The following is a 27,955-nucleotide window of genomic DNA, read 5'->3' as shown; positions in this document are numbered from 1 at the left end:
TCTCCCCCTCGGGCCCGGCCCGGCGCCTCTCTCCCCCTCGGGCCCGGCCCGGCGCCTCTCTCCCCCTCGGGCCCGGCCCGGCCCGGTCTAGCGCCTCTCTTGCCCCCTCTCCATGACGCTGGTGATCAGGAACCTGCAGGGAGCGGTGCCGCTGCGCAGGGCCCGGTTGCGGCGGGACTGCCAGACCCTGCGCCAGATCCTGGGCCTCGCTCGGTTCGACCTGGGCCTGATCTGTATGGACGACCAGCGAATACGGGCCCTCAACAGACGGTACAGGCGGCGGGACGCGGCCACTGATGTGCTGTCGTTCCCTTTCCATCAGGTAACGGGACTGGGATCTCCGGGCCGCCACTTTCCAGAAACAGACCCGAGCAACTTGTCTACTGTTGTGATCTGGAATGGGCTGCCTGAAAGGGCGGTGAAATCAGATTCAATAATAACTTTCAAAAGGGAATTGGATAAATACTCAAAGGGGAAAAGTTTGCAGGGCTATGGGGGAAAGGCAGGGGAGTGGGACTAATTGGATAGTTCTTTCAAAGAGCCAGCACAGGCAGGATGGGTCAAATGGCCTCCTTCTGTGCTGTATCATTCAATAACTCTTGTAGTTATAATGCATGAAGATCCTGTGGGATGCTCTCCGGTCATCTCCAAATGCTGGTAAACATCACACTATCGGAATGTTAGTCTGGCTAAAACTAGGACTTATTTCCAAGTAAGATAACACATAGAAACAGAGGGAAACTATTGGCAGAATACATGAGAAAAACAATATATCATCAGTTGATTATCGTCAGAACTCTTGTGGCCGTCCTCTGGGCCTCTTTAAAAGGCAGGGAGCTGCTGTAGCCTTTTTTAAATCAGACACCTGAAGTTAAATGGAGTTAAATCCATCGGGTAAAATGATAGGCAGACTCCTCGTTTCTTGTCTTGCCTTTATTTCATTGTGCCATAAGTAGGATTTTTCTTTTATATTTTGAAATAAACTTTATTCATAAAATTTGTGAAAGTACATACAATGCAATTCAAGTTATGCTTCAAACATACAACAGGTCATACAACTTGCAACGGTACATACAGTACAAAGCAACAGTCCTGGTACAATCAATAGTTACGCACCATACCTTGTAAATACAGTTCATGGCACCCTAGGGTGCCTCCTTGCGTTAGTCGTTACAGGTTACAGATACAGTACATTTTGTTACGTTCATTTATCATTTTACCTTCTGCGCGAGGGGGTTTTTTCCTGATTCCAGCCCCTCGATATAGGTCTAAAAGGTGGCTTTCCCCAATAGAGCCTTTGCGTAGGTCGCACCTGGCCTCAGTGCTCCCCACCGCACATACTCCTGCACCTTGGAGTGTGCCAGGTGGCAACACTCGGTCGTGTACAGCTCCTTCAGCTGGAAGACCAGCATGTTTTGTCCTGGATGATGTTCAGTTTCTTGAGTGTTGTTGGAGCTGCACTCATCCAGGCAAGTGGAGAGCTTTCCATCACACTCCTGACTTGTGCCTTGTAGATGATGGAAAGACTTTGGGGAGTTAGGAGGTGAGCCACTTGATACCCAGCCTCTGACCTGCTCTTGTAGCCACAGTATTTATGTGGCTGGCCCAATTCAGTTTCTGGTCAGTGGTGACTCCTCAGAATGTTGATGGTGGGGGATTCGGCGATGGTAATACCATTGAATGTCAAGGGGAGGTGGTTACACTTTCTCTTGTTGGAGATGGACATTGCCTGATACTTATGCTGCACAAATATTACTTGCCACTTATCAGCCCAAGCCTGGCAGTTGTTCAGGTCTAGCTGCATGCAGGAATGGACTGCTTCATTATCCGAACAATTGTGAATAGAGTTGAACACTGTGCAGCCATCAACGAATAGCCCCCTTATGATGGAGGGAAGGTCATTGATGAAGCAGCTGAAGATAATTGATCATATAAACAATTGAAAAAGGCGTTCTGTCTTTCTTTCAGGATCTGAAAGCGGGCGATGTTCCCAAACCCCTACACCAGGATGAGTATAACCTTGGAGACATCTTCCTTGGAGTGGAATATATCTACAGACAAAGCCAAGCACATGGACAAGACTTCTACAGTGTACTAACAGTATGTATTAATGAGGGATTTCCACAGAAAGGGAAACGAAAATAATTAAATTTAATAACTTATGGGAGAGAGCCGATTTACAGTTTGTAGTGATTTTAGAACATTAGTGGGTATGTAAAACAGGATAGGAGTGAAATTGGACTTCGGTGAAAGCCCAAAATGGGCGATGGTGAATTGATGCCCGTTTTACACTGCACCAGTGGAAAAGAAAACCAGGAGCGGTGTGAAACGCGCGGGGCGGACGGGAGGGCGGGGCGGGGGCGGAGCGAGCGAGGGAGGAGCAAGCGAGGATGGGGCGGGGGAGGGGGGCGAGCGAGGGGGGGAGGGGAGGAGGGGGGGCAGGGGAGGGGTGGCGAGGGAGGGGACGAGTGGGGGAGGGAGGGCGGGGGGGGAAGGGAGGGGACGAGCGAGGGAGGGACGGGCGAGGGTGGGGCAGAGGAAGGGCGGGGCGGACGAGGGAGAGGCGGACGGACGGAGGGAGCGAGCGAGCAAGAGACGGATGGAGCGCCGAATGGCCTACTCCTGCTCCTGCTCCTATTTTCTATGTTTCTATTCTAATCTTATATGTTGGCGTAGTTTCCACATCCGGAATTAATCTTGGACATGAAGCGTGAAGTCCACAGCCTCACAATTCTGTATGAAGAAATTTCTCTGTTTTAAATCTCTTACATTCAATCTTGTATGTATGGCTCCTTGGATCCCTCAACTACTGGAATCAGTCTGTTTCTATCTACCCTGTCACACCCTTTCAAATGTTAAACACTTCTATTTTATAACACCCAGTAATCTGCCTTGTTCTGATGAAAAAAGACCCAAATTTTCAAGTCTTTCTTCGTTTGTGTATTTTCCCATCCCAGTGAATCTGTGTTGTACCCTCTCTAAAGCCTCAATTTCCTTCCTATCGTGTGGAGCCCAATACTACACACTGTACTGTAACAGGTCTTATCAATGTAAGGAATCTTACAACACCAGGTTATAGTCCAACAAATTTATTTTAAAATCACAAGCTTTCGGAGATTATCCCCTTTGTCAGGTGAATGAGTGAAAGATTCTCAAATCGCATATCTTATACTAGGCTGGGACAGCATCACACCAATCAAAAGGTGTTGTTGTTGTTCAAACAGAGAACAGCACGTCCCAGTACACTGGATATACATTGTGTCAATTACACAGACAGACGGAAAGAAACCCAAATGGCAGAGAGAGAGAGAGAATATTAAAAACATAATTTTTTTTCCCTTTTTGCTGGTGGGGTTACGTGTAGCGTGACATGAACCCAAGATCCCGGTTGAGGCCGTCCTCATGGGTGCGGAACTTGGCTATCAACTTTGAGAACCTTTTCACTCATTCACCTGATGAAGGGGATAATCTCCGAAAGCTTGTGATTTTAAAATAAAATTGTTGGACTATAACCTGGTGTTGTAAGATTCCTTACATTTGTCCACCCTAGTCCATCACCGGCATCTCCACATCAGGTCTTATTAAGGTTTACATAGGCTCATCAATACTTCTTCGCTTTTATATTCTGTACCTCTTGCGATATAACCTAGAATTCTATTAGCTTTTTTACAGCCTTATCAACCTGAGGTGCTGCCTTTAATGTTGCAAGCAGCCAGAGCGACCAACTGAGTCTGGGCAGGGGAGGGGGGAGCTTTTAAAGAACATGTTCATGGTATTGAAATCTTAGAAAAATGGATTATAGATTTGATCAGTGTCCTCTGTGAATAGATGAATCTATGGAGTAACTACCCTGCCCTGATTGTCTGTTATTTTTGTGCAGGTGACCACATTACATGGAATCTGCCATCTGCTGGGCTATAGGCATAGCACAGAAACTGAGTGGAAGCAGGTATGATCGTGCTCTCCTTTATGCAGTGAGACCTCCGTTAATTATCCATACCCCAATTCAGCGCCATTCTGATCACCTGATAGAATTTTCATGGAACAAAAGCCTTGTGCGAGACACTACCTCACTGCACCATCGGCTAACACCAATCTGCTTCCATCTGACCTAAATCAACTTCACAGCCCGAGAAAGGTTAAAAAAGAAAAGACTTGCATTTATATAGCACCTTTCACAACCTCAGGGCGACCCAAAGCGCTTCACAGCCAATGAAGTACTTTTTGAAGTGTAGTCACTGCTGTAATGTGTTATTTCTTTTGTTATTACCTTATCGTACTTCCCTTTAGTCCTGTGCCACACGTGTCGGGACAATTATTTGTTCATTCCACTAACTACTGTATGGGGGATACATTTCATCAATTATGGCATATATTGTAGGTTCCACTGTATTATACATCCATTACAATGAATCCCTTGCTTTGGGTCTGAGGAACATTCAATACTGATATCAGGAGTGTTTATTTTAAATTGGCGAAGCAAATCTCAACATTTCTGCTTTGGTTGGAGATTCCAGAACAAGGGGGCATAATCTTAAAATGAGAGCTAGGCCATTTAAGAGTGAAATCAGGAAGCACTTTTTCACTCAAAGCGTAGTGGAAATCTGGAACTCTCCCTGAAAAGGCTGCTGATGCTGGGACAATTAAACTTTTCAAAATCGAGATCAGTAAGTGTATCGGAATATGGAGCAAAAGCGGGTGAATGGAGTTGAGGTACAGATCAGTCATGATCTAATTGAATGGCGGAACAGGCTCAAAGGGCTGAATGGCCTCGTCCTGTTCCTATGTCCATCATTACGGAGAACTTCTAAGTGATCTTCTGTTTTTCGTATGCTTTTTACTGGCACTTTTTTCACATGACTAGTATCATTCAAATGGGCAAATACATATCATGAACCACGTCATTGTTCAACTTTGATCACAGACTTTTTTTTTAAACTGATGGTCTTTGTCCTAATACTGATCAAATTGCAAGCAGTACGTGGCCTCCAAGGATAACTACTGTGAGAATGAGGCAGAGTTCCGCGGCTACCACGTTTTGCACAATCTTAATGAGGGAGATATTTAGTTTTCAGTGTTCTGTATTTGCTGCACCAGGTTCTCTCCTCCTGTCACCATATGAGCCTTGACCTAAATTGGAGTAGAAGATGGTGTGATGAGCCTTGATTTCAGGATGGTGAAGATGCATGTAGGAGGAAGTGTGGGTAGGACGGGATATTTGCAACTTAGGGGGAATAATGGAGGAAAGTTCAGAGGGGCACTGTCCAAAGTAAAGAAAGAACTTGTATTTCTATAGCACCTTTCACAACCTCAGGACATCCCAAAGCGCTTCACAGCCAATGAAGTGCTTTTGAAGTGTAGTCACTGTTGTAATGTAGGGAAATTCAGCAGCCAATTTGTGCAAAGCAAGGACCCACAAACAGCAGTGAAATAAATGACCTGATAATCTGTTTGAGGAATAAATATTGGCCAGGACTCTGGGAGAACTCCCCTGGCTCTTATTCAAATAGCAGCATGGAATCTTTTACATCCACCTTAGAGAGCAGACGAAAGACGGCACCTCCAAAGCCCAACATTTATACCTTCCCTGAAGTACAGTTTCATTAGATACAGTGCAGGCAGAAATTTAAATATAGAATTGGTTGAAAGATCACTGCAGCAATCCCTCAATACTGCATTAGTGTCAGCCTGGATTATGTGCTCAGGTCTCTGCAGTGGGACTTGACCCCTAGTTGCCCTGAGAAAGTGATGTTTGGCCTTCTGCTAGCACTGCTGCAGTCCACAATGGTGTTAGCTAGGGAATTTCAGGATTTAGATCCAGTGACGATGAAGGAACGGCGATGTATGTCCAAGTCAGAATGGTGTGTGACTTGGAGGTGATGGTGCTCCCATGACACTGCTGCACCCATGACACTGCTGCACTTGTCCTTCTTGTTGATAGAAGCTGAGAGGTGCTGTCAAAGAAGTCTTGGCGAGTTGCTGTAGTGCACCCTGTGGATAGTACACAGTACAGCCACAGTGCGCTGGTGGTGGAGGGAGTGGATACTGAGCCCAGTGGCAGACTGCTTCTCCTGGACGGTCTTAAGCTTCTCTCACTCGTTCCGAGGCAGTGTTGAGGATGTAAGTCAGGATCACAGAATGGTCAAAAATACAACAGCTTCTGTCTTTCATATGCCATGTAAAAAATAAAATATTACTGCATTTCATATCCTGCACTTAACACAAGAAGTAAGCCCAGGATACAGGGTGAATGCTCAATATGATGCTCCTTTAAAGCGCTGTGTACAAACTAAAATTTTACCATTGGCTTTGTTTTAAAATGAAAGCTTGGGGCAGGTGTGATATTTTTGGAGTACATTTCTTAAATCATAAAAGTTTGCAAGGCTTGCAGTTTGTAAATTCATCAGAACCCAGGCCAGTGATGCAATTTGATTCCCAGTCATTTTTGCACAGATCTTGAAAAATTATGCACTTGTCGGGATCCAAAAAACCCAATACCCTCCGTTCTCATAGGATCATACAACACAGAAGGAGGCCATTCGGCCCATTGTGTCTGAGCCGGCTCTTTGAAAGAGCTATCCAATTAGACCCAATCCCCTGCTCGTTCCCCATCGCCCTGCAACTTTCTCCTTTTCAAATATTTATCCAATTCCCTTTTGAAAGTTACTATTGAATCTGCTTCCACCACCCTTTCAAGCAGGGCATTCCAAATCATAACAACTCACTGCGTTAAAAAAAAAATTCTTCTCATTTCCTCCTGGATTTTTTGCCAATTATCTTAAATCTGTGTCCTCTGGTTATTAACTCTCCTGCCAGTGGGAACAGTTTCTCCCTATCTACTCTATCAAAAGCCCTCATAATTTTGAACACCTCTACTAAATAGAGTCATACAGCACGGATAGAGGCCCTTCGGCCCATCGTGTCCGCGCCGGCCATCAAGCCCTGTCTACTCTAATCCCATATTCCAGCATTTGGTCCGTAGCCTTGTATGCTATGGCATTTCAAGTGCTCATCCAAATGCTTCTTGAGCTTCTTGAATGTTGTGAGGGTTCCTGCCTCCACAACCCTTTCAGGCAGTGAGTTCCAGACTCCAACCACCCTCTGGGTGAAAAAGTTCTTTCTCAAATCCCCTCTAAACCTCCCGCCTTTTACCTTGAATCTATGCCCCCTTGTTATAGAACCCTCAACGAAGGGAAAAAGCTCCTTAGTATCCATCCTATCTGTGCCCCTCATAATTTTGTACACCTCAATCATGTCCCCCCTCAGCCTCCTCTGCTCCAAGGAAAACAAACCCAATCTTCCCAGTCTCTCTTCATAGCTGAAGCGCTCCAGCCCTGAGATGTGGAGTACTGCTCCACACCTGGCATTCCCCTAGTACCTCACCCATGGGGCAAGACTACGATAACCAAGGCCAATCACATGATGCTAACACATGCACACTTTCAAGTGGGGGGTCACAGTATCGTGATCAGAATAGATAACTCTGCATGGTACTTTTTTTTTTTGCCCCTCCATAACCTTTGAATATTGAGAAAAGTTGTAGCTACTTTGAACGTGTGATTGTCCTTCTCCCCGATTCCCTTTAACCAAGATCAGCAAACAGGGGAACGACCCTGAAAACTTCATGGTGTATTCAGCCATTGGGTGGAGTGGTTCTATCTATGTCCTATATTCAGTTGCTGAGATGAGTTTAGGACCCACTTCCAGACCTTTAATACCATTCTATAACTGGGAGCTGTGAGAGAGGAATATTCAGGTCACTGTGACATCTGAATATCCCTTTTATGATCTGGTGAAGCACCTGGCCTGCACTCTCTGAACTTCCACTGTTCCCCCTGCTCCTCTGTTGAGTGGGAATTTCTAGGTGGGAACTTCCCACTAAGCAAGTGGAAGTTTACAGTCAGGGCAAGTACACAGGATCAGTAAGGAGCAACTCACTCACAATCTCCATTGGAATTCTGCTGCCCTGGCACAATAACACCACAGCAAGCATGTAACAATGTCATTGCACCAGAGATTTTATCATTGTGCACATCTGTATCAAAATCTGGAATGATTTTACAAAATACGGTAGCCGTTCATGACGACAGAGAATTCTGTTGTTCAATGTGTTGGTTACTGCTTCCCTGAAAAGCCACAAGGCAACGTGACTAAAAGAACACTGTATTTCACATCCATGTACCAGAATTCTGATGAGAGAAACGTTCCTTAGTTCCAAGTTGTTGCACCTGTGTGCCAGTTTTTTCCCACAATAGCCATCCCGTTAGCCTGAGAGTAAAATTGCCAGTTTTGATCTGTGGGCCTATGCTGTCAGAGCTGGTTCAGACTGACCAAACTCATTTCAGGTAGGATGCATACATCCAACAGAGAAAGAAGCAATTGTACTTGAGCCACCGTGATGCCTAATTGAAGAATGAACTTGCATTTACATAGCATCTTTCACATCCTCAGGATGTCCCAAAGTGCTTCACAACCAAAGAATTAGTTTTGAAGTGTAGTCACAGTTGTTTTCTAGGCAAATGCAGCAGCCAATTGCGTGCAGGAAGGTCCCACAAACTGCATTGAGATGAATTACTAGTTAATCTGCTTTGGTTGAAGAATCAATGTCGACTCTTTATGAATAGTGCCATGTGGTCTTTTCCGTCCACGATTTATCGTCTCATCCAAAAAACGACACCTCCAATAATGCAGCACTCCTTCCGTACTGCACTGAAGTGTGAGCCTAGATTTGTGTGTCCAAGTCCTGGAGTGGGGCTTGAGCCCACAGCCTTCTGACCCAGAGGTGAGAGTGCTACTGAGTCAAACTGACAGAGAGAAGTAAACTCTTCTGATGTCTAGAGCATCTGTGTGTGAAGCAAGAAAAATGTGCTGTGTACTGATTCTCTCCAACTTTTTCTCTTCCTCAGATGTTCCAGAGAGAGTCCAACACCCTCCAGTTGTTTAATAAACTCACTGGGGCCAGCCTACAGCCTCTAACACAGAACAACTTCTGAATGAGAGCCACTGAGAATCATTTCTTTGACTTTTACTTTTACAAACAATGGAATGAATAGGTGCAGCAAGGCCTCTATCAACAGGATAAAGGAAATGGTTCTTTGGGCTATGAAGACTGTTTAATCGTACAATATCAATAAAGTCAGAAACATTTTTGGAATTTCTTTTCCATGAGCCTCGTGTTCACGGTAAGGAAAATGGGCCACTTTCCACTCCAGGCACCCAGTGTCAAGGTATAACATGGATTGAATGCAGAGTAAAGCTCCCTCTGCTCTGCCCCAATCTTAAAAAAGTGCCTTCTAATACGCTACTGTTAGATTTTTCCCTTCCCCACACCAGCCATCCTGCGGCCTCTACTTGGTAAGTGGCATTGCCCATTTAATGCCTATCCCTGTGGTGCCTTCCTAAAATTATTTGTTTTAGTTACGCCCTAATTCAAACGAGCAGCACCTCATAAGTGCCTTTTGGGTTATTCCAAACAAGCGATATCTGAATTTTAAAAAAATATTTAAATTTAATTTCAAATCGAGCTGCACTCTGTTACCTAGTATGACTGGTTTTATGTGCAGGTGGGCTAACTAGGCGGAGGCTAGGTGATCCCACAGCACTGAAATCTAACCCCTTTATCCCAGACAAGTGCATTGTTTTTTCTTATTCATTTTCTGGATGTGGGCATTGCTGGCAAGGCCAGCATTTATTGCCTGTCCCTAGTTGCCCTGAGAAGCTGGTCATGGGCTTTCTTGAACCGCTGCATTGTAGGGGTTTGATCCAACTGAGTGTCTTGATAGGCCACTTCAGAGGGCAACCACGATGAAGTGGGACTGGAGTCGCATATAGACCCAGACCGGGTAAGAACGGCAGGTTTCCTTCCTGAAAGGATATTAGTGAACTATTTTATGACAATCCGACAGCTTCATGGTCACTTTTACTGATATCAGCTTTTTATTTCCAAATTTTTAAAACTGAATTCAAATTCTCAAACTGCCACTGTGGGATTTGAACTCATTCTCTGGATTATTTGTCATGGGATAGATGCAATAGGCCAACGTCTGAAGCTGTCACTTTAGCTGCTCTGAAGTGAAGCAGCAGGTCAGCAGAACTCTGGAGGTACAGTAATAGAAATAAATCAAATATACAGAACCTTTCAAAGGTGAAGAGATTTTATTCTCAATTTGTTTAGCAATGGCTCCTTTAAGGGCTATAAAATAATTATAATTTGAAAAAATATATACATGTCATCAAGATTGCTGTACCTACTCACAATTAATCACCAGTGAATAAACATTTAATGTGTTCAGCAATTCCCTCTTTCTTATACTTTGCTATGTAAATAGTTTCAGTAAATTCTGAATACTGTTAAGTATTTCCATGATCAACAAATGCAAGCTTTGAAATCAGTGTGGATTCGAAGACTTGGTGCATTCTAATCCATCCAAATAGCAACATCGAAGTGGATTCTCAGCGCTGACTGGTTTGGTCACAGTACTTTCTAAATAACCTCCCATGTTGTTGGATGAATCTTGAAATGCACGAGTTGCTGTTGTGCAGAGGGGCTTCGACAGCCAGATGAAACCAGTAGTCAAAGTTGGACAGAGTCTCATGGACATGACTGCTGGGTGGATGGATAGTGTGGATAAGTGAGCAGGTGGGTCGATAATGTGACTGGCTAGAGAGTGTGTAACTAGTTTATTTAACAAGATAAAAGTGACGCATAGTTACGGAGTTGCTGTTTATTCAACAGGGTAAGGATTACTCACTGTCTGTACAGAGTTGCTGTTTATTCAACAGGGTAAGGGTAAGTACAGTGTCCAATATATCTTCAGTATAGCACAGTGAAATTTTGCTGTGTCAGGTACAGTTCATAGGATTGCATTGTCGATTATCCAATAAAGAAGAATGTAAATTTCCATTAAGATAGTTCAGAAGGTTCACACTCCATCTGTCAAATGAGCGGTCAGAACCCATTCTTCCAGGAGAAAAGAGGCTCCCTCGAGTGTCCTTAATCCACTGTTCTCAAGCTGGGAACAGAAATTGCAATGTTTGGTTCATATATAGCTGTGTTTTTAAAAAAAATAAAAGGAACAATAGATTATATCAACCTTAACATGGTTAACCAGAGGATTCCACCAATCTCCCGCTGGAGAACACTGGTGGAAATTACAAGCAATGCATTTTTAATGGCAGAAATGTTCCTTCTGCTTGTCCCCTATTTCCGTTCCTTTCCTAAAGCTCGTGCATTTTTAGTGTACAATTCCACAGCCTCTGGCAGCCAATCCAAGTAACCATTCTTTGTGTGTCAACAACAACAATAACCTGCATTTATATAACGACTTTAATGTAGTAAAATGTCCCAAGGTGCTTCACAATAGTCAAACAAAATTTGACACTGAGCCATATAAGATATTAGGACAGGTGACCAAAGGCTTGGTCAAAGAGGTAGGTTTTAAGGAGCTTCTTAAAGGAGGAGAGAGAGGCAGAGGGGTTTAGGGAGGGAATTCCAGAGCATAGGCAGCTGAAGGCACGGCCGCCAATGGTGGAGTGATTAAAATCGGGGATGCGCAAGAGGCCAGAATTGGAAGAGCGAAGAGAACTCAGAGGGTTGTAGTACTGGAGGAGGTTACAGAGATAGGGAGGAGCGAGGCCATGGAGGGATTTGAAAATAAGGATGAGAATTTTAAAATTGAGGCACTGCTGAACCAGAAGCCAATTTGGGTCAGCGAGCACAGGGGTGATGGGAGAACAGGACTTGGTGTGAGTTAGGATACGGACAGCAGAGTTGCCTGAGCTCAAGTTTACGGAGGGTGCAAGGAGATAGACCGGCCAGGAGAACATTCATCGAGTTACATCGAGTCTACTGCACAGAAACGGGCCATTCGGCCCAACTGGTCTATGCCGGCGTTTCTGCTCCACATGAGCCTCCTCCCATCCCTCTTTATCTACCCTTATCAGCATACCCTTCTGTTCCTTTCTCTCTCAAGTGCTTATCTAGCTTCCCTTTAAATGCATCCATGCAATTTGCCTCAACTACTCCTTATGGTAGCATGTTCCACATTCTTACCACTCTTTGAGTAAAATAGTTAAATAGTCGAGTCTAGAGGTAACAAAGGCACGGATAAGGGTTTCAGCAGCAGCTGAGCTGAAGCGGGTGGAGACGGGTGTCGTTACAGAGGTGGAAGTAGGCGGTCTTGGTGATGGAGTGGATACATGGTCGGAAGCTCAGCTCAGGTCAAATAGGATGCCAAGGTTGCGAATGGTCTGGCTTGAGCCTCAGACAATGGCCAGGGAGAGGGATGGACAGTGTCAACAGGTTGCTCGACCAGGGGAAATGGGGTCCTGTCTTTGCTTGAGGCGGGGTCAAGGATAGCCATTGGGAGCTCAGGGACACAGGTCAATTGTACTATCCCCATCACTGTCCAGATGGGATCAAGTAACTCAGCACAAGTAGGGGATTGGACTCAGAACCCTCCTAGTCTCTGTGTCTCAGTACCACACAACATTGTGTATTTACCCTCTGAGCATTTGGGGCAGCCTCATTCGGAGGCTTTTAATTATTTAAAGGATATTTATAAATGAATGATACATTCAGAAATCCTTGATGCCTGTGCCCCTTAATGTAAAAAATGTGACCTTTGCAAGTAAATTCAAAGCACCCTAAAGGATCCCAAGGGTTTTAAGGAAAGAAGGAAACCTGCACGGAGAAACATTTGTTTGGCCCATCTTTCTACAGAAAAGGAAAATTGATTTTGAATTCAATGCATCAGCCAAAGGAGAACCTGCAGCTGTTTCCAGTTGAAAGTGCTGAGGACTTGTCACAGCCAAAGGAAATTGCTCAGAAGTGATTATCCAGTTTTAGAGAATTTTTCACACCTTCAGGAGAATCAGAAAAAAGACAGCAGCCAATGTAGCAGAAATTCCATCACAGAGGAGACCGAGCAGGGCAGTCAATGGCAGTCAGCAGACAACTTCTGTTAGGGTAATGGTGACTGACGTCTGCACAGTGTGGCAGTACTGTAGTGCACAGGTACTAAAACTAATCAGAAAGGGCGAATGGAATGTTGGCCGTTATCTCAAGGGGGCTGAAATACAAAGAGTGGAAGTGATGTTCCAGCTGTACAGAGCCCTGGTCAGACCCCATCTGGAGTACTGTGTTCAGTTCTGGGCACTGAACCTCAGGAAGGATATATTGGCCTTGGAGGGGGTGCAGCGCGGATTCACCAGAATGATACCTGGGCTAAAAGGGTTAAATGTGAGGACAGGTTGCATAAACTAGGCTTCTGTACTCTTGAGTTTAGAAGGTTGAGGGGTGATTTAATCAAGGTATTTAAAATGATAAAGGGATTTGATAGGGTAGATACAACGAAACTATTTCCTCTGGTGGGGGAATCCAGAACAAGGGGGCATAATCTTAAAATTAGAGCCAGGCCATTCAGGAGTGAAATCAAGAAGCACTTTTTCACACGGAGGGTAGTGGAAATCTGGACATAGAATGTAGTAGAAATGTGGAATTCTCTCCCTCCAAAAGGCTGTGGATGCTGCATCAATTGAAATTTTCAAGATTGAGATTGCTATATTTTTGTTGGGTAAGGATATCAAGGGGTATGGAGCAATGACGGGTAAATGGAATTGAAGTACAACTCAGCCATGATCTAAAAGAATGGCAGAATAGACTTTAGGGGCTGAATGGCCTCCTCCTGATTCTGTGTTCTTATTGCATGTACTTTGTGGAAATGTCTGTTTTGTGTGCTCTACTAAGAAGTCCTTCAACTGAGGACTGCCACAGAGAGGAAGGAGGCAGAGCAGGACAATACTTTCTTTTCAAAGAAACACTTATTTCCTTTTTCCCTTACCCAGAAAGGATGTTCCTTCTCAATATCCTAATTTAGTTCCAGACCTTTTTAAGACCTTTGGCCTTCGGGCTTATTCTGGTGCTGCCGGTCTACCTTAGAAATCTGTAGAGGAGCAATACAGAGTCGTGCCATGATCACTCCTGCTCAGAACTCTGGCAAAGTCCATGGGTAAGGAATCTTACAACACCAGGTTATAGTCCAACTATAACCTGGTGTTGTAAGATTCCTTACATTTGTCAACCCCAGTCCATCACCGGCATCTCCACATCAAAGTTCATGGGGACGGGGGAAGGGCCTCCAGGAGCAAGCCTTTGGTGGTTTGGGGGTTCATCTGCAGAACTTGTTCTGCTGGGTCCCAGCCGAGTCTGCGAACGTTCCAGTGAAGTCCCACCGAACCATCACGCCTATTAATCCAGTATGGTAGCGTCGTGGTAATGTTACCAGATTCACGCAGTACCCACAGCTTTTTGGGGGAGAGAATTCCAAATTTCCACTACCCTCCGTGTGAAAAAGTGCTTCTGGATCTCACTCCTGAATGGCCTGGCTCTAATTTTAAGATTGTGCCCCCCTTGTTCTGGATTCCCCCACCATTTTAAACACCTTGATTAGATCACCCCTCAACCTTCTAAACTCAAGGGTATACAAGCCTAGTTTATGCAACCTGTCCTCACATTTAACCTTTTAGGCCCCGGTATCATGGACTAGTAATCCAGAGAACATTAGTTCAAATCCCACCAGGGCAGTTTGAGAATTTGAAATCAGTTTTTTAAAAATCTGGAAATAGAAACCCATCTGGTTCACTAATGTCTTTTAAAGAAGGAAACCTGCAGTCCTTACCCGGTCTGGCCTATATGTGACTCCAATCCCACACCAACGTAGTTGACTCTTAACTGCCCTCTGAAGTGACCTAGCAAACCATTCAATTGTGTGAAACTGCTACAAAGAATAAGAAGAATGAAACCGGACCGAACATTCGGCTACGATCTAGGCATCGGATTGAGACATGACAAAGACTCACCCAGCCCAGTCAACCCTGCAAGCTCCTCCTCGCTAACGTCTGGGGACTGGTGCTAAAGTCAGGAGAATTGTCCCACAGACTAGTCTTACTCACAGAATCGTACCCATCAGCCATGTCCCAGAGTCCTCCATCATCATCCCTGGGTGTATCCTGTCACACTGGTAGGACAGACCCAACAGAGGTGGGGCCCAGTGGTATACAGTCGTGGGGCAGAGGGGGAGGCGGGAGTCCTTACCATTGGCTCAGGTCAAACATGGGCAAAGAAACCTCCGGCTGATTACCACCTATTGCCCTCCCTCAGCTGACGAATTAGTGTTCTTCCATGTTGAGCACCACTTACAGGAAGGGGTAACAAGGGCACAGAATTCGATACGGTAGATTCAAAGAAACTATTTTCTCTGCTGGGTGAGGATCAAGAACGAGGGGACATAATCTTAAAATTAGAGCTAGGCCATTTAGGAGGGAAATCAGGAAGCATTTTTCACACAAAGGGTCGTAGAAATCTGGAATTCTCTGCCCCAAAAGGCTGTGGGTGATTGCAGCCGGTTATGTCAATTGGAGCTTTCTAAACTGAGATTGATAGATTTTTGGGAGATAAGGGTATCGAGGGACATGGAGCTAAGTGGGTAAATGGAGTTAAGATCAGCCATCATCTAATTGAATGGCAGAGCAGGCTCGAGGGGCTGAATAGCCTCCTCCTGTTCCTATGTTCCTAGAATATACTCTGGGTGGGGGACTTCAATGTCCATCACCAAGAGTGGCTCGGTAGCACCCCTACTGACCGAGCTGGCCGAGTCCTGACGGACATAGCTGTCAGACTGGGCCTACAGCAGGTGGTGAGAGAACCAACACCAGCCTCTCCTAGTCAACAGCCTCTTGTGCCTGTGGGAGCAACTTCAACATCTTCCAACCATGGGAGCTGAATCTCGAGGCCCCTTTCCTCACAGGCGCACCAAATCACAACCTATCCAAGCTCCTGGAACCTTTGTTCTAGATGTAGAAATGTGGGAAGTCCATTTGTGGTGGCACCCACTCTCACTGAGGGGGACGGTATTGCCGATGTGCCTTCTGGGTATGGTTCTTATTCATGCATGGGCTTTCAATGGGCATCAGATGGCTGCTCTACCATGGTGGGCATCACAGCCAAACCTGATACTGTCCTCACCCACCAGCAGGGGTCAATAGGTAGCAATCAAGAATGCAAATCATGGCTGATCTCTGCCCTTCCGAACTTGGCTCTGAGGCCAATTGTAACAATTATCACAGATCAGGAATTAAAGGCACACTTCCTCGCTCAGCTATCCACTGGGTAAACCCACCAAGCCATCTGGGGCGCCTTACAGTACCATTTAAACAATAGAAATCTACTTGTCTGTCAGAACTATCAACCTAATAACAATAAATGTAATGTTCAGTTCAAGCTAAATGCAAAGATTTGCTTCATGCCTAAACAATGTTCTGGTCCTCGATGATATTTGATTAATACGAGGAGTGAAAAATCAATCATGAGTTATTACAATGGATGGATTCATTTTGAGTGGGTAGTGGTGTAACTCAAGGGAAATGTTAAATAACAGTAGGGAGGCACAGATACTAATGAGGGCTGCAATCACTCCCTCAGTAATACAGGGGATATAATACCACCCTCTCCCCTTCCTCCGCCAACCTGCTTTTGCCTCAAGGCCGGGCCAGAACTTGTCAGCTGATGGCCCACTTGTCCTTTGCAGCCGATTACGAAAGTTGATTTAAATTTCCCGCACAACGGGGAGCTGCCCCGTTGGTCACTGTGGCTCCCCAGAGCATGGAAACTGATTCATGTGGTTGTAGACACAGAGAAGCAGTGTGCAACTGGCTAGTTCTCGCAAAGGGTCCACCCCAACTGAGGCAAAGTGGGCTCCTTACTGGAACTTGCTGCCACCTGTCCCTGGTCCATCTGCCTTTGCAGCGAGTTGAATGAACGAATGCAAGGTTCCTGTACCCCAGGAAACCACAATGATTGACGGGAGCAGATGCCTGGAGTACGGGAAACTTGAATTGGCTGATTTCAGTTCTGTGGTAACTCAACTACCAGACAAACATCTTTTGTGCACCCAAGATGTTCTGTGAGTGCCATTCATGCTGTAACTAGAAACAGCAGCACGCAAGACAATGGCAGAGGTGGGAGTCGGATTATTGGGGAGCAAGCAGGGTGGGGGGAGACAGAGCATCGGGCAGGTGGAATGGGGCCAATTACCGGCCCTTCCTGCTGCCCTAATGTTTTACACTAATAAGCAGCTATGCTGCAGAAGACAAACGCTGACATGCAGCCAGAGGAGTGACTTTACCTTCAGGTGTGTAGTATTCTGCACCTATAGTCCTGGAGGCACCCGGGAGTAGGTCCCAACGACTGCTTCCCTTCAAAGAAAGAGGAAAGAACTTGCGTTTATATTGCATCTTATCACATCTCTCAGGATGTCCCAAAGCACCTGACTCTCACTGAGTTACCTCTGAAGTGTGGTCACTGTTGTTTTGTAGGTGAATGCAGGAGCCATTTTGAGCACAGCAAAGTCCCACAAACAGCAATAAGATGAATGACCAGATAATTAATATTTGGAGCTATTGGTTCAGGCTGGGAAAAAGCTCCCTGCTCTGCTTTGAATATTATTATGGGATCTTTACTGTCAACCAAATGACAGCTCCTCTGACAATGCAGCACTCCCTCAGTACTCAGTGTCAGCCTTGATTATGGGGGAGGATTTCCATGTGATTCTCCCACCAGAACTTCAACAGGAGCCCCACAGAAATGATGTAAACAGCTGTTTCTCCAGGAGTTCCACTGATCTCTCCCCACATAAATTTCAACATATGTGCTCAAATCCTAGAGCAAGGCTTGAACCCACAACTTTCTGACAGACACAACAGTGTACCAACTAAGCCAAATTGGCACCTAACTACTACTCCTTGGCTCTTCTGAAGCTTTACGGTGTCCTGTCCTAGGGGCCTTGGTCCTACATCTTTGTTTCTCAATAATAAAAAGAAGTCATGTGTTGAAGTATTAAACCCTGAATCGAAAGTTTATCAACCGTGGTTCATTTTGTGGGTGAACCTCCTATTGTTCCAAAATGGGAGTAATGTGTTTCTTTCATGTCAAGGTGAATGAACCAGTAACAATGGAGAATTTGTGGCACGTTCCATATTATTTAGATATCCTACGATTTGTGAACAATTCTACAAATCGTGACTGTAGTTACATTGTGTTATCCATATAGACAAGTGTGTCTTAGTTGCTCGTATGGATTAATAATAAAGGCAGAACTTGTATCAGTAGCAGTCCTTTGCCACCTCACAGTCCTGCCCAAGACACCATAAACGCTACCTCGGAAAGCAACGAGTGACTCCAGAAAAGGTGACTCTGGCACTGTTGCAGGATTATCAGTTTAGTTGCAGATACTAACCAGTTGGCTATGCAGCCATCCATCAATGCTACTCCATCAACTGGGGGAACAATGAGTAGTGTTGCACATAGACAACCAACACACACAAGGGGCAAGCACACCAGCAAAACATACACTACAAATACTGTGACACCGAATGCAGGTAATGTCCAATGTCAACCCATTGATTTCAATTGGGCGGTTCTGTAACGAGCAAACCGCTTCACCAGGTGGCAGAGCTGAAAATCGCCCCCAATCACTTTTACTATTGTCTTGAATGGTCACTGGTAAAGCAGTTGGCTGACGGCGGAATCACAGCTTCCCTGCTGAGCTTGGGCCTGTTACTGTCTCCTTTTCTTGCTCTCCAGCAAGGGAGAGCTATTAGGAACTAGATTGGCCCAGCTCGAGTACAACATGTAGAAGAACCCCATGAGGAGGTTCCAGAACTCCACTCGGCCGAACCCTGTGTGGGTGAATCGCAGACCCACACTTCACCATCTCATGGTGCAGCGTGTTGAAACATTCCTGAGAATAGCGGGAACTGGAATTGCAGCCCTCAGCAAAACATCAGTAACAGTCCTGGCCAATTTCAATGGGATGAGAACAGATCCGGCCCGGGTAAATTGGAATCAAAGATTAGCAGGCAAAACTGTAATTGAACAGTGGACGGCCTTTAAGGAGGAGATGGTTCGGGTACAGTCTAGGTACATTCCCACGTGGGAGAAAGGGGAGGGCAACTAAAGCCAGAGCTCTCTAGATAACAAAAGAGATACAGAGTAAGATGAAACGGAAAAAAGGGGCGCATGACAGATGCCCGGTTGATAACACAAGTGAGAACCAGGCAGAATATAGAAAGTTCAGAGGGGAAGTGAAAAAGGAAATAAGAGGGGCAAAGAGAGAGTATGAGAATAGACTGGCGGCCGACATAAAAGGGAATCCAAAAGTCTTCTACAGGCATGTAAACAGTAAACGGGTAGTAAGAGGAGGGGTGGGGCCGATTAGGGACCATAAAGGAGATCTACTCATGGAGGCAGAGGGGATGGCCGAGGTACTAAATAAGTACTTTGCTTCTGTCTTTATCAAGGAAGAAGATGCTGCCAGAGTCTCTGTAAAGGAAGATACAGTTGAGATACTGGATGGGCTGAAAATTGATAAAGAAGTACTTGAAAGGCTATCTGTACTTAAAGTAGATAAGTCACCCGGTCCGGATGGGATGCATCCGAGGTTGCTGAGGGAAGTAAGGGTGGAAATTGCGGAGGTACTGGCCATAATCTTCCAAACATCCGTAGATACGGGGGTGGTGCCAGAGGACTGGAAAATTGAAAATGTTACACCCTTGTTCATAAAAAAGTGTAAGGATAAACCCAGCAAGTGTAGGCCAGTCAGTTTAACCTCAGTGGTGGGGAAACTTTTAGAAACAATAATCTGGAGATTAACAGTCACTTGGACGAGGGTGGATTGTTTAGGGAAAGCCAGCACGGATTTGTTAAAGGCAAATCGTGTTTAACTAACCTGATAGAGTTTTTTGATGAGGTAACAGAGAGGGTAGATGAGGGTAATGCGGTTGATGTGGTGTATGTGGATGTCCAAAAGACGTTTGATAAAGTGCTGCATGGTAAGCTTATCCTCAAGATTGCGGCCCGTGGAATAAAGGGGGCAGTAGCAACATGGATACAAAATTGGTTAAGAGACAGGAAACAGAGAGTAGTGGTGAACAGTTTTTTGGACTGGAGGGAGGTATACAGTGGTGTTCTCCAGGGGTCGATGCTGGGACCACTGCTTTTCTTGATATATATTAATGACTTGGACTTGGGTGTACAGGGAACAATTTCAAAATTTGCAGATGACACAAAACTTGGAAGGTAGTGAACAGTGAAGGATAGTGATAGACTTCAAGAGGATATAGACAGGCTGGTGGAATGGACGGACACGTGGCAGATGAAATTTAACGCAGAGAAATGCGACGTGATTCATTTTGGTAGGAAGAACGAGGAGAGGCGATATAAACTAGAGGGCACAACTGTAAAAGGGGTACAGGAACAGAGAGATCTGGGGGTATATGTGCACAAATCATTGAGAAAGAGGTTAAAAAAGCATACAGGATCCTGGGCTTTATAAATAGAGGCATAGAGTACAAAAGTATGGAAGTCATGATGAACCTTTATAAAACACTGGTTCGGCCACAACTGGAGTATTGTGTCCAGTTCTGGGCACCGCACTTCAGGAAAGATGTGAAGGGCTTAGAGAGGGTGCAGAAAAGATTTACAAGAATGATTCCTGGGATGAGGGACTTTAGTTATGTGGATAGACTGGAGAAGCTGGGGTTGTTCTCCTTGGACCAGAGATGGTTGCGAGGAGATTTGATAGAGGTATTCAAAATCAGGAAGGGTCTAGACAGAGTAGATAGAGAGAAACTGTTCCCATTGGTGGAAGGGTCAAGAACCAGAGGACATAGATTTAAGGTGATTGGCAAAAGAACCAAAGGTGACATGAGGAAAAACGTTTTTACACAGTGAGTGGTTAGGATCTGGAATGCACTGCCCGAGGGGGTGGTGGAGGCAGATTCAATCATGGCCTTCAAAAGGGAACTGGTTCAGTACTTGAAAGGAAAAAGGGAATATGGCGGGGGAGTGGGACTAGCTGGATTGCTCTTGCATTGAGCCGGTGGGGACTCAATGGGCCGAATGGCCTCCTTCCGTGCTGTAACCTTTCTATGATTCTATGATTCTACAGGCTCACAGGTCAGGATCCAGTGCACTGTTGGAGTGTCAGTGACATGTATCCTTCACTCCGTCTTTGGCTCTGGTCCTGGACTTTGAGAATTCATATCACTGGCCCTGAAAAACCATGGGGGTTCTACCAGCAGTGGGAGACTAGCTGCAACCCGAGGGAAAGGGCCATTTCTTGCTGTTTGCGCCATTACCCTGGGTTGATCTGTGGTCTCCTGCTAAAGTTACGGCGGGAGGAGTGGGAGAACCTTGGGGAATTTCAGCGCCAATGTCTGGAATGAGTAATACAATTGGATATTCGGCAGCAATAGAAAATTCAGGTAAGTAGGAAAGGAGTATTTAGGAGATGATTTAAAAGCCACAGATGTATTCTACCAATCTTCACTTACGTTTGTAAGGCAGGGAGTGTCACTGTGGGGCCCATCAGGTGTTGAATTGAAGGCTGGAGGTTGCTGTGCTGTGCCATTGGGTTGGGAGGTAGCATTGATGGCCACAATGGGTGTCCTATTGGTGGGAGAGGAGGTGGATGTGACGCTGGCTGCCCTTGGGAAGAGTAGTGATGATGATGGTGCACTGAAGATGGACGTGGCTTCTCAGCTTTCACTACAAGTGGCACTGCTGACTGCACATCCTGTGGTTTAGGAAGAATTGTAACCCATCAGTCTGAGAATACATTGCACACCATTTCACAGAGAGAGGCCAGTGGTACACGCATTGGAGGTTAACTTTATTTCACAATTGCAACTGAATATATTTCTGGTTATATCAGTTCTGTCTCATATGCTAGAGTACAAGGTCTCTAAATACTTACCTATATTTCTAGTCATAACAGTACTTTTATTTTATTTAAATTGTGATTTTTTTTTTTACTGATGTCGCACATAACACTTTCTTAAACAGAATTTCAGCTGGCGCTGAGTAATACAACACTCACAGGACTCTACTCACCCACACTTCCCCCTTGTCTAATGACTTTCTATTATTGTGTGTGACATTTATGTTCAAGGTGAGGGGATGTTAGTGCTGGGGAATGGAGTAGTTTCCATTTCAACCACCTGGTGTCAGCGTCAAGCACTCGCAGGCCCCAACAATGTGCCATAGCTCCAACCTCAAAAGAGTGCTCCCTCTTGTACCAGTGTGACATTTTTATTTCTCACCAACCATCTCCATGGCTCCTATGAGTGAAATTGCCTATTTAAGGCCCATTCATGCCAACCTAGGGTATGTGGAACCATTCATTCCCATGTTGATTGAACCACTGAGAATAGTGAATGGTCTCTGATGTTGGGCACCAGTACAGGGAGGCAGCCCAATGCATGGAACATGGAACTGAAGGCCCAATGTTAACTCGGGGCGGGATTCGGGAATCAAAGCAGGCGTCATCGAGACCCAGAAAATGTTAATTCCTGGCCCTGACACCGATTCCCACCTGGACCCAGTAAGAATGGCCACACAGCAGCTGGGGGTTCTCTTTGCATTCCAGGACGATCCTGGAATAATGAGAAGTTTTGTCAGAGGAGAGCAGGATCTGATAGTGCTTTATGTGGTCCAGCCAGATCTGGCAATGAATGGCTAAACTGGTTGTCCGCCATAAATGCCAAGTCCGCATCCCTTCGACTTAAGGGAGCAGAGATGAGGGCTGTACCAGGGGGAGCGACCAGGATGAGAGAGAGTAATGGTTTTAATGGGGACAAGGGCATCAAAGGTGGAGGTGAGGGTGTAATTGAGCAGATCGGTAGCTCTGGAGGGCCAAAGGCTAGACATTTGGGAATTTGAAAGTGCCGTCGGAAGTGACTTGGGGGAGAGATTTTTCCAGGGGCAGACATAGAAGGATGGGGATTGGGAGGGGGAAGGAGGATGTGGGTGGAGTGGGATACAAGGAAGTGATCAGAGATGGCCTTATCTGTGATTGACATGATGGAAGTAGAGAGGCCACGTGTGATGGCAAGGTCGAGGGGGTGGCCATGAATATGGGTGGGGGAGTTTATATGGACGGAGAGATTAAGGGAGGATAGGACGGCAGTGAACTCAGGAGAGAGAGCATGATGAGTTGAGATGGAGGTTGAAATCACCCAGGATGAGAAGTCGCTCGGTGCGGAGGCTGAGGGAGGAAAGCAGTGAAGATATTTTGATGCGACACTTGGCGTGGTACTTGGATGGATGGTAAAGAACGAGGATTTTAAAGGGGAGGTGAGAGGGGTGGAACAAAGTGAGATGCTCAAAGGAGGAGAAGGTGCCAGAGGAGTAGGGGGACAGACCAAGGTGTGATTTGGTGATAAGGGCCACACCATCGCCGCGACGGTCTGGGCGGGGCAAGTGATGGAAGATATAGCCAGGCGGAGAGGCATCAGTAAGGGGGAAGGTGTCATCACCAGTCAGTCAAGTTTTTGTCAAGACCATGATGTCGATGCAATCATCCACGGTAAGCTCATGGATGGCAAGGGCCTTGTACACAAGTGAACGGGTGTTCTGGCTAGCCCCTCAGCTCATGATTGATGCTTATCACTGTGTCCTTCAGCCTACTCCTCGAAACCTGGTTATCCATGTGACTCTGAACACTTACATGGGACAGAGCAACTTCTCCTGGGGTTCGAATGAGATCATCCACCTTATCAAGTTACGAGGCATTTAATGGATCGTAATTGTTTCTGGTATTTGTAACGTTTATGTTTTATGATGAGGTTTAACATTCCAGTGGCTCAAATTCTCCCAAAGTGGCATTCTACAGGATCTACCAAGTTTGAACAGCACCAGCACTGTAATGGGTAGTCTGAGTTCAGCAGAATCTTACAGAGAGGACAGACTGCCAAAAAAAACAACACATGCTTCATCACAACCCCACAGGGCATTCATGTTTATAGACACTATGCTGAAAATCTGATCAGAGATGCTGCAAACTGCAGACACAAGCATTTGTGGACTTTGTCACAGCTTCTGACATACCAGATAAATTGTTCATTTATTCCGAGTGAATTTGGCAGTGAGTGAAGCTCAGTCCAGCCCTGGCTCTGATCTCTCAGCAGCACAGATGATGGTGAAGTTGACCTATATTCCAAGCAGGAGTTGGCAATCTTCCACAGTTGCGTTAGATAGACAGTTATAGTTCTTTGCGATCTCCATGTGGCCACAGATAGGATGTCACCTGCCAGCAGGTCAAAGTCCATAACAAATTAATGGAATGGGGCACGGCCGGGTCAGGTTCTTAAGTGGCTCTATTGGAGGTTTAGGTGACTCTTTGACAAGCCATTGAGAGACAGGGGTTCATGGGCAGGAGACAAAGCACATGGCCAAACAAGATGAAACGTCTCCTGAATTGTGACTGCAACAGGAGCTAGCTCGGTTCTGGAGATGATAGCTAAGAACGGGAATCGAGTACCTTCAAAAAGGTTTTCACCTTCCTACCGTGTAATCAATCAAATACCAACTGTACCAGCCTTCATTCAGACATTGTTAGGGCTGAGACCAAGCTGGTCAGATTTAGTGCTGCTGAATGTCATCTAACAAACAAACTGGCCTCAGCTCACAGCCCTGGTTCAAAGAGCAATGTCGCTACAACATTTTGAAATGCCTCAGTCCATGGGGAAGTTCAGGTGACCAATAGGTCAGGGAAGCCCATCTCCATACCAAATAAGAAAAGACCTTGTCATCGGTTTGAGATTTCTAAAGGTAGAAGTCCAAACTGCTGAGAGGTTGTTTCCCCTGGCTGGAGAGTCTCGAACTAGGGGTCATAGTCTCAAGATAAGAGGTCGGCCATTTAGGACAGAGATGAGGAAAAGTTTCTTCACTCAAGAGGGTTGTGAATCTTTGGAATTCTCTACCCCAGAGGGCTGTGGATGCTGAGTCATTGAGAATATTCAAGGCTGCAATGGATGGATATTTGGACACGAAGGGAATCAAGGGATATGGGGATAGGACAGGAAAGTGGAGTTGAGGTCAAAGATCGGCCATGAGCTGAGAGGAGTGGAACAGAGCAGAGGGAGCGTCCCATAAAAAGCCAGGATTTCGAAGCGCCGAAAACAGATGAGAGGAGCAGATTGGAGCATCCCATAAAAAGGCGGGATTTCGGAGCGCCGAGAACAGCTGAGAGGAGCGGATCAGAGTATAGGGAGCTGCGACGGAGTTCGAAGTGATGTCAGGAATCAGAAAGGGACGCGACACAGGGGAGGCACCTGATTGGTGAGTAGGTTCAGGTGAGTATTTCTACTATTCCACAGTAACTAAAGTAAAATGAAAGGTAAGGTCTGCAGCTCTTAGAGCAAGTGGTGTTTTTTAGTGAATCAAGGTCCCTGGTATAGTTAACATTCTCTAAATTAAGAGTAATTTAAAGGAGTAAACTCTTTAAAGGGAGTAATTAACAAGCTTAATCTAAGGCAAGTCATGGCAGCAGAGTTCGCACCCGTGATATGCTCCTCCTGCACTATGTGAGAAATCATGGACACTACCAGTGTCCCTGGCGACCATGTGTGCAGGAACTGTGTCCAGCTGCAGCTACTGACTAACTGTATTTCGGAGCTGGAGCTGCGGGTGGATTCACTGTGGAGCATCCGCGATGCTGAGATTATCGTGGATAGCACGTTCAGTGAGGTGGTCACACCGCAGGTAAAGATTACGCAGGCAGAAAGGAAATGGGTGACCGCCAGGCAGAGTAAAAGGACTAGGCAGGTAGAGCAGGAGTTCCCCTGGGACCATCTCCCTCTCAAACAGATATACCGCTTTGGATACTGTTGGGGGAGATGGCTTATCAGGGGAATGCAGCAAGAGCCAGGTTCGGGGCACCACAGGTGGCTCTGCTGCACAGGAGGAGGGGAAGAAGAGTGGCAGGGCTATAGTGATAGGGGATTCAATTGTAAGGGGAACAGATAGGCGTTTCTGCGGCCGCAAACGTGACTCCAGGATGGTATGTTGCCTCCCTGGTGCTAGGGTCAAGGATGTCACGGAGCGGCTGCAGGGCATTCTGGAGGGGGAGGGTGAACAGCCAGTAGTCGTGGTCCATATCGGTACTAACGACCTAGGTAAAAAAAGGGATGAGGTCCTGCAAGGTGAATTTAAGCAGTTAAGAGATAAATTAAAAAGCAGGACCTCAAAGGTAGTGATCTCAGGATTACTACCAGAGCACAGGAACAGGAGAATAGACCAGATGAATGCGTGGCTGCAGGGATGGTGTAGGAGGGAGGGATTTAGATTCCTGGGACATTGGGACCGGTTCTGGGGAAGGTGGGACCTGTACAAGCGGGACGGGTTACACCCGAGCAGGATCGGGACCAATGTCCTCGCGGGGGTTTGCTAGTGCTGTTGGGGAAGGTTTAAACTAGAATGGCAGGGGGATGGGAACCTGAGCGGGGAGACAGAGGAGGGGGAAACAAGGATAGGAACAAAAGACAGAAAGGGAAGAAGCAATAGTGGAAGGCAGAGAAAACAAGGGTGAGAAACAAATAGGGCCATAGTGCAAAATAAAACTAAGGTGACTAGCAATCTTAAAAAGACAAGTCTAAAGGCATTGTGTCTAAATGCGCGGAGCATTCGCAATAAGGTAGATGAATTAACAGCGCAGATAGATATTAACGGTTATGATATAGTTGCGATTACGGAGACATGGCTGCAGGGTGACCAAAGATGGGAACTGATCATCCAGGGGTATTCAATATTTAGGAAGGACAGGCAAAAAGGGAAAGGAGTTGGGGTAGCGTTGTTAGTAAAGGAGGAAATCAATGCAATAGTGAGGAAGGATATTGGCTCGGAAAATCACGATGTGGAATCTGTATGGGTGGAGCTAAGAAACACCAAGGGGCAAGAAAACGTTGCTGGGGGTTGTCTATACGCCCCCAAACAGTAGTGGAGATGTAGGGAAGAGCATTAAACAGGAAATTAGAGACGCATGCAAGAAGGGTACAACTATAATCATGGGTGACTTTAATCTATATATAGATTGGTCAAACCAAATTAGCAATAACACTGTGGGGGAGGAATTCCTGGAGTGTGTACGTGATGGTTTTCTAGACCAATATGTTGAGGAACCAACTAGAGAACAGGCGATCTTAGACTGGGTATTGTGCAATGAGAAAGGATTAATTAACAATCTTGTTGTGCGGGGTCCCTTAGGGAAGAGCGACCATAACACAATAGAATTCCTCGTTAACATGGAGAGTGAAGTAGTTGAATCCAAAACTAGGGTCCTGAATCTAAATAAAGGAAATTATGAAAGTATGAGATGCGAGTCGGCTATGATAGATTGGGGAACTTTACTAAAAGGGATGACGGTGGATAGGCAATGGCTAATATTTAAAGAACGTGTGCAGGAATTACAACAGTTATTCATTCCTGTCTGGCGCAAAAATAAAACAGGAAAGGTGGCTCAACCGTGGCTTACAAAAGAAATTAGGGATAGTATTAGATCCAAAGAGGAGACATATAAAATTACCAGAAAAAGCGGCAAGCCTGAGGATTGGGAGCAGTTCAGAATTCAGCAAAGAAGGACAAAGAGATTGATTAAGAGGGAAAAATAGAGTATGAGAGTAAACTAGCAGGAAACATAAAAACTGACTGTAAAAGCTTCTATAAATATGTCAAGAGAAAAAGATTAATGAAGACAAATGTAGGTCCCTTACAGTCAGAAATGGGGAAATTATAATGGAGAACAAAGAAATGGCAGAACAATTAAACACATACTTTGGTTCTGTCTTCACAAAGAAGGACACAAATAACCTGACAGAAATGTTAGGGAACCAAGGGTCTAGTGAGAGGCTGGAACTGAAAGAAATCAGTATTAGTAAAAAAATAGTGCTAGGGAAATTAATGGGGCTAAAGGCTGACAAATCCCCAGGGCCTGATAATCTACACCCCAGAGTACTAAAGGAAGTGGCCCTGGAAATAGTGGATGCATTGTGATCATCTTCCAAAATTCTATAGACTCTGGAACAGTTCCTACAGATTGGAGGGTGGCAAATGTAACCCCAC

The 27,955-nt window shown here is 45.6% G+C and overlaps 2 protein-coding genes across 2 annotated transcripts in view; one reads left to right on the top strand and one right to left on the bottom strand.

Annotated features, from left to right (window-relative positions):
• The first annotated feature begins 4 nt into the window (after positions 1-4).
• LOC137323974 (endoribonuclease YbeY-like) lies at positions 5-9,154 on the top strand. Its single transcript, XM_067988136.1, has 4 exons — positions 5-322; positions 1,969-2,100; positions 3,881-3,949; positions 8,907-9,154. Exons 1-4 carry the CDS (start codon positions 113-115, stop codon positions 8,991-8,993), a joined length of 498 nt encoding a protein of 165 aa, XP_067844237.1. The 5' UTR covers positions 5-112; the 3' UTR covers positions 8,994-9,154.
• A 1,510-nt stretch (positions 9,155-10,664) lies between these two features.
• zgc:112416 (uncharacterized protein LOC550509 homolog) overlaps positions 10,665-27,955 on the bottom strand; it is a 166,280-nt gene continuing 148,989 nt past the window's right edge. The window contains exons 7-9 of the mRNA XM_067988137.1: positions 21,391-21,632; positions 17,184-17,253; positions 10,665-11,012 (exon numbers count right to left, since the gene is read on the bottom strand). Coding sequence (XP_067844238.1) covers positions 17,208-17,253; positions 21,391-21,632 — 288 coding nt within the window. The 3' untranslated portion in view covers positions 10,665-11,012; positions 17,184-17,207. The remainder of the gene's footprint in view (positions 11,013-17,183; positions 17,254-21,390; positions 21,633-27,955) is intronic.

The sequence above is a fragment of the Heptranchias perlo genome, chromosome 7, assembly GCF_035084215.1.
Source record: "Heptranchias perlo isolate sHepPer1 chromosome 7, sHepPer1.hap1, whole genome shotgun sequence".
Classification (NCBI taxonomy): domain Eukaryota; kingdom Metazoa; phylum Chordata; class Chondrichthyes; order Hexanchiformes; family Hexanchidae; genus Heptranchias; species Heptranchias perlo.
This window is presented reverse-complemented; position numbering and strand designations above follow the sequence as displayed.

Coding starts and splice junctions, on each gene's coding strand:
- LOC137323974 (XM_067988136.1), top strand. CDS start 113: ATGACGCTGGTGATCAGGAACCTGCAGGGAGCGGTGCCGCTGCGCAGG. Junction 2,101..3,880: donor ACTTCTACAGTGTACTAACA/GTATGTATTAAT, acceptor ATTTTTGTGCAG/GTGACCACATTACATGGAAT. Junction 3,950..8,906: donor CAGAAACTGAGTGGAAGCAG/GTATGATCGTGC, acceptor TCTCTTCCTCAG/ATGTTCCAGAGAGAGTCCAA.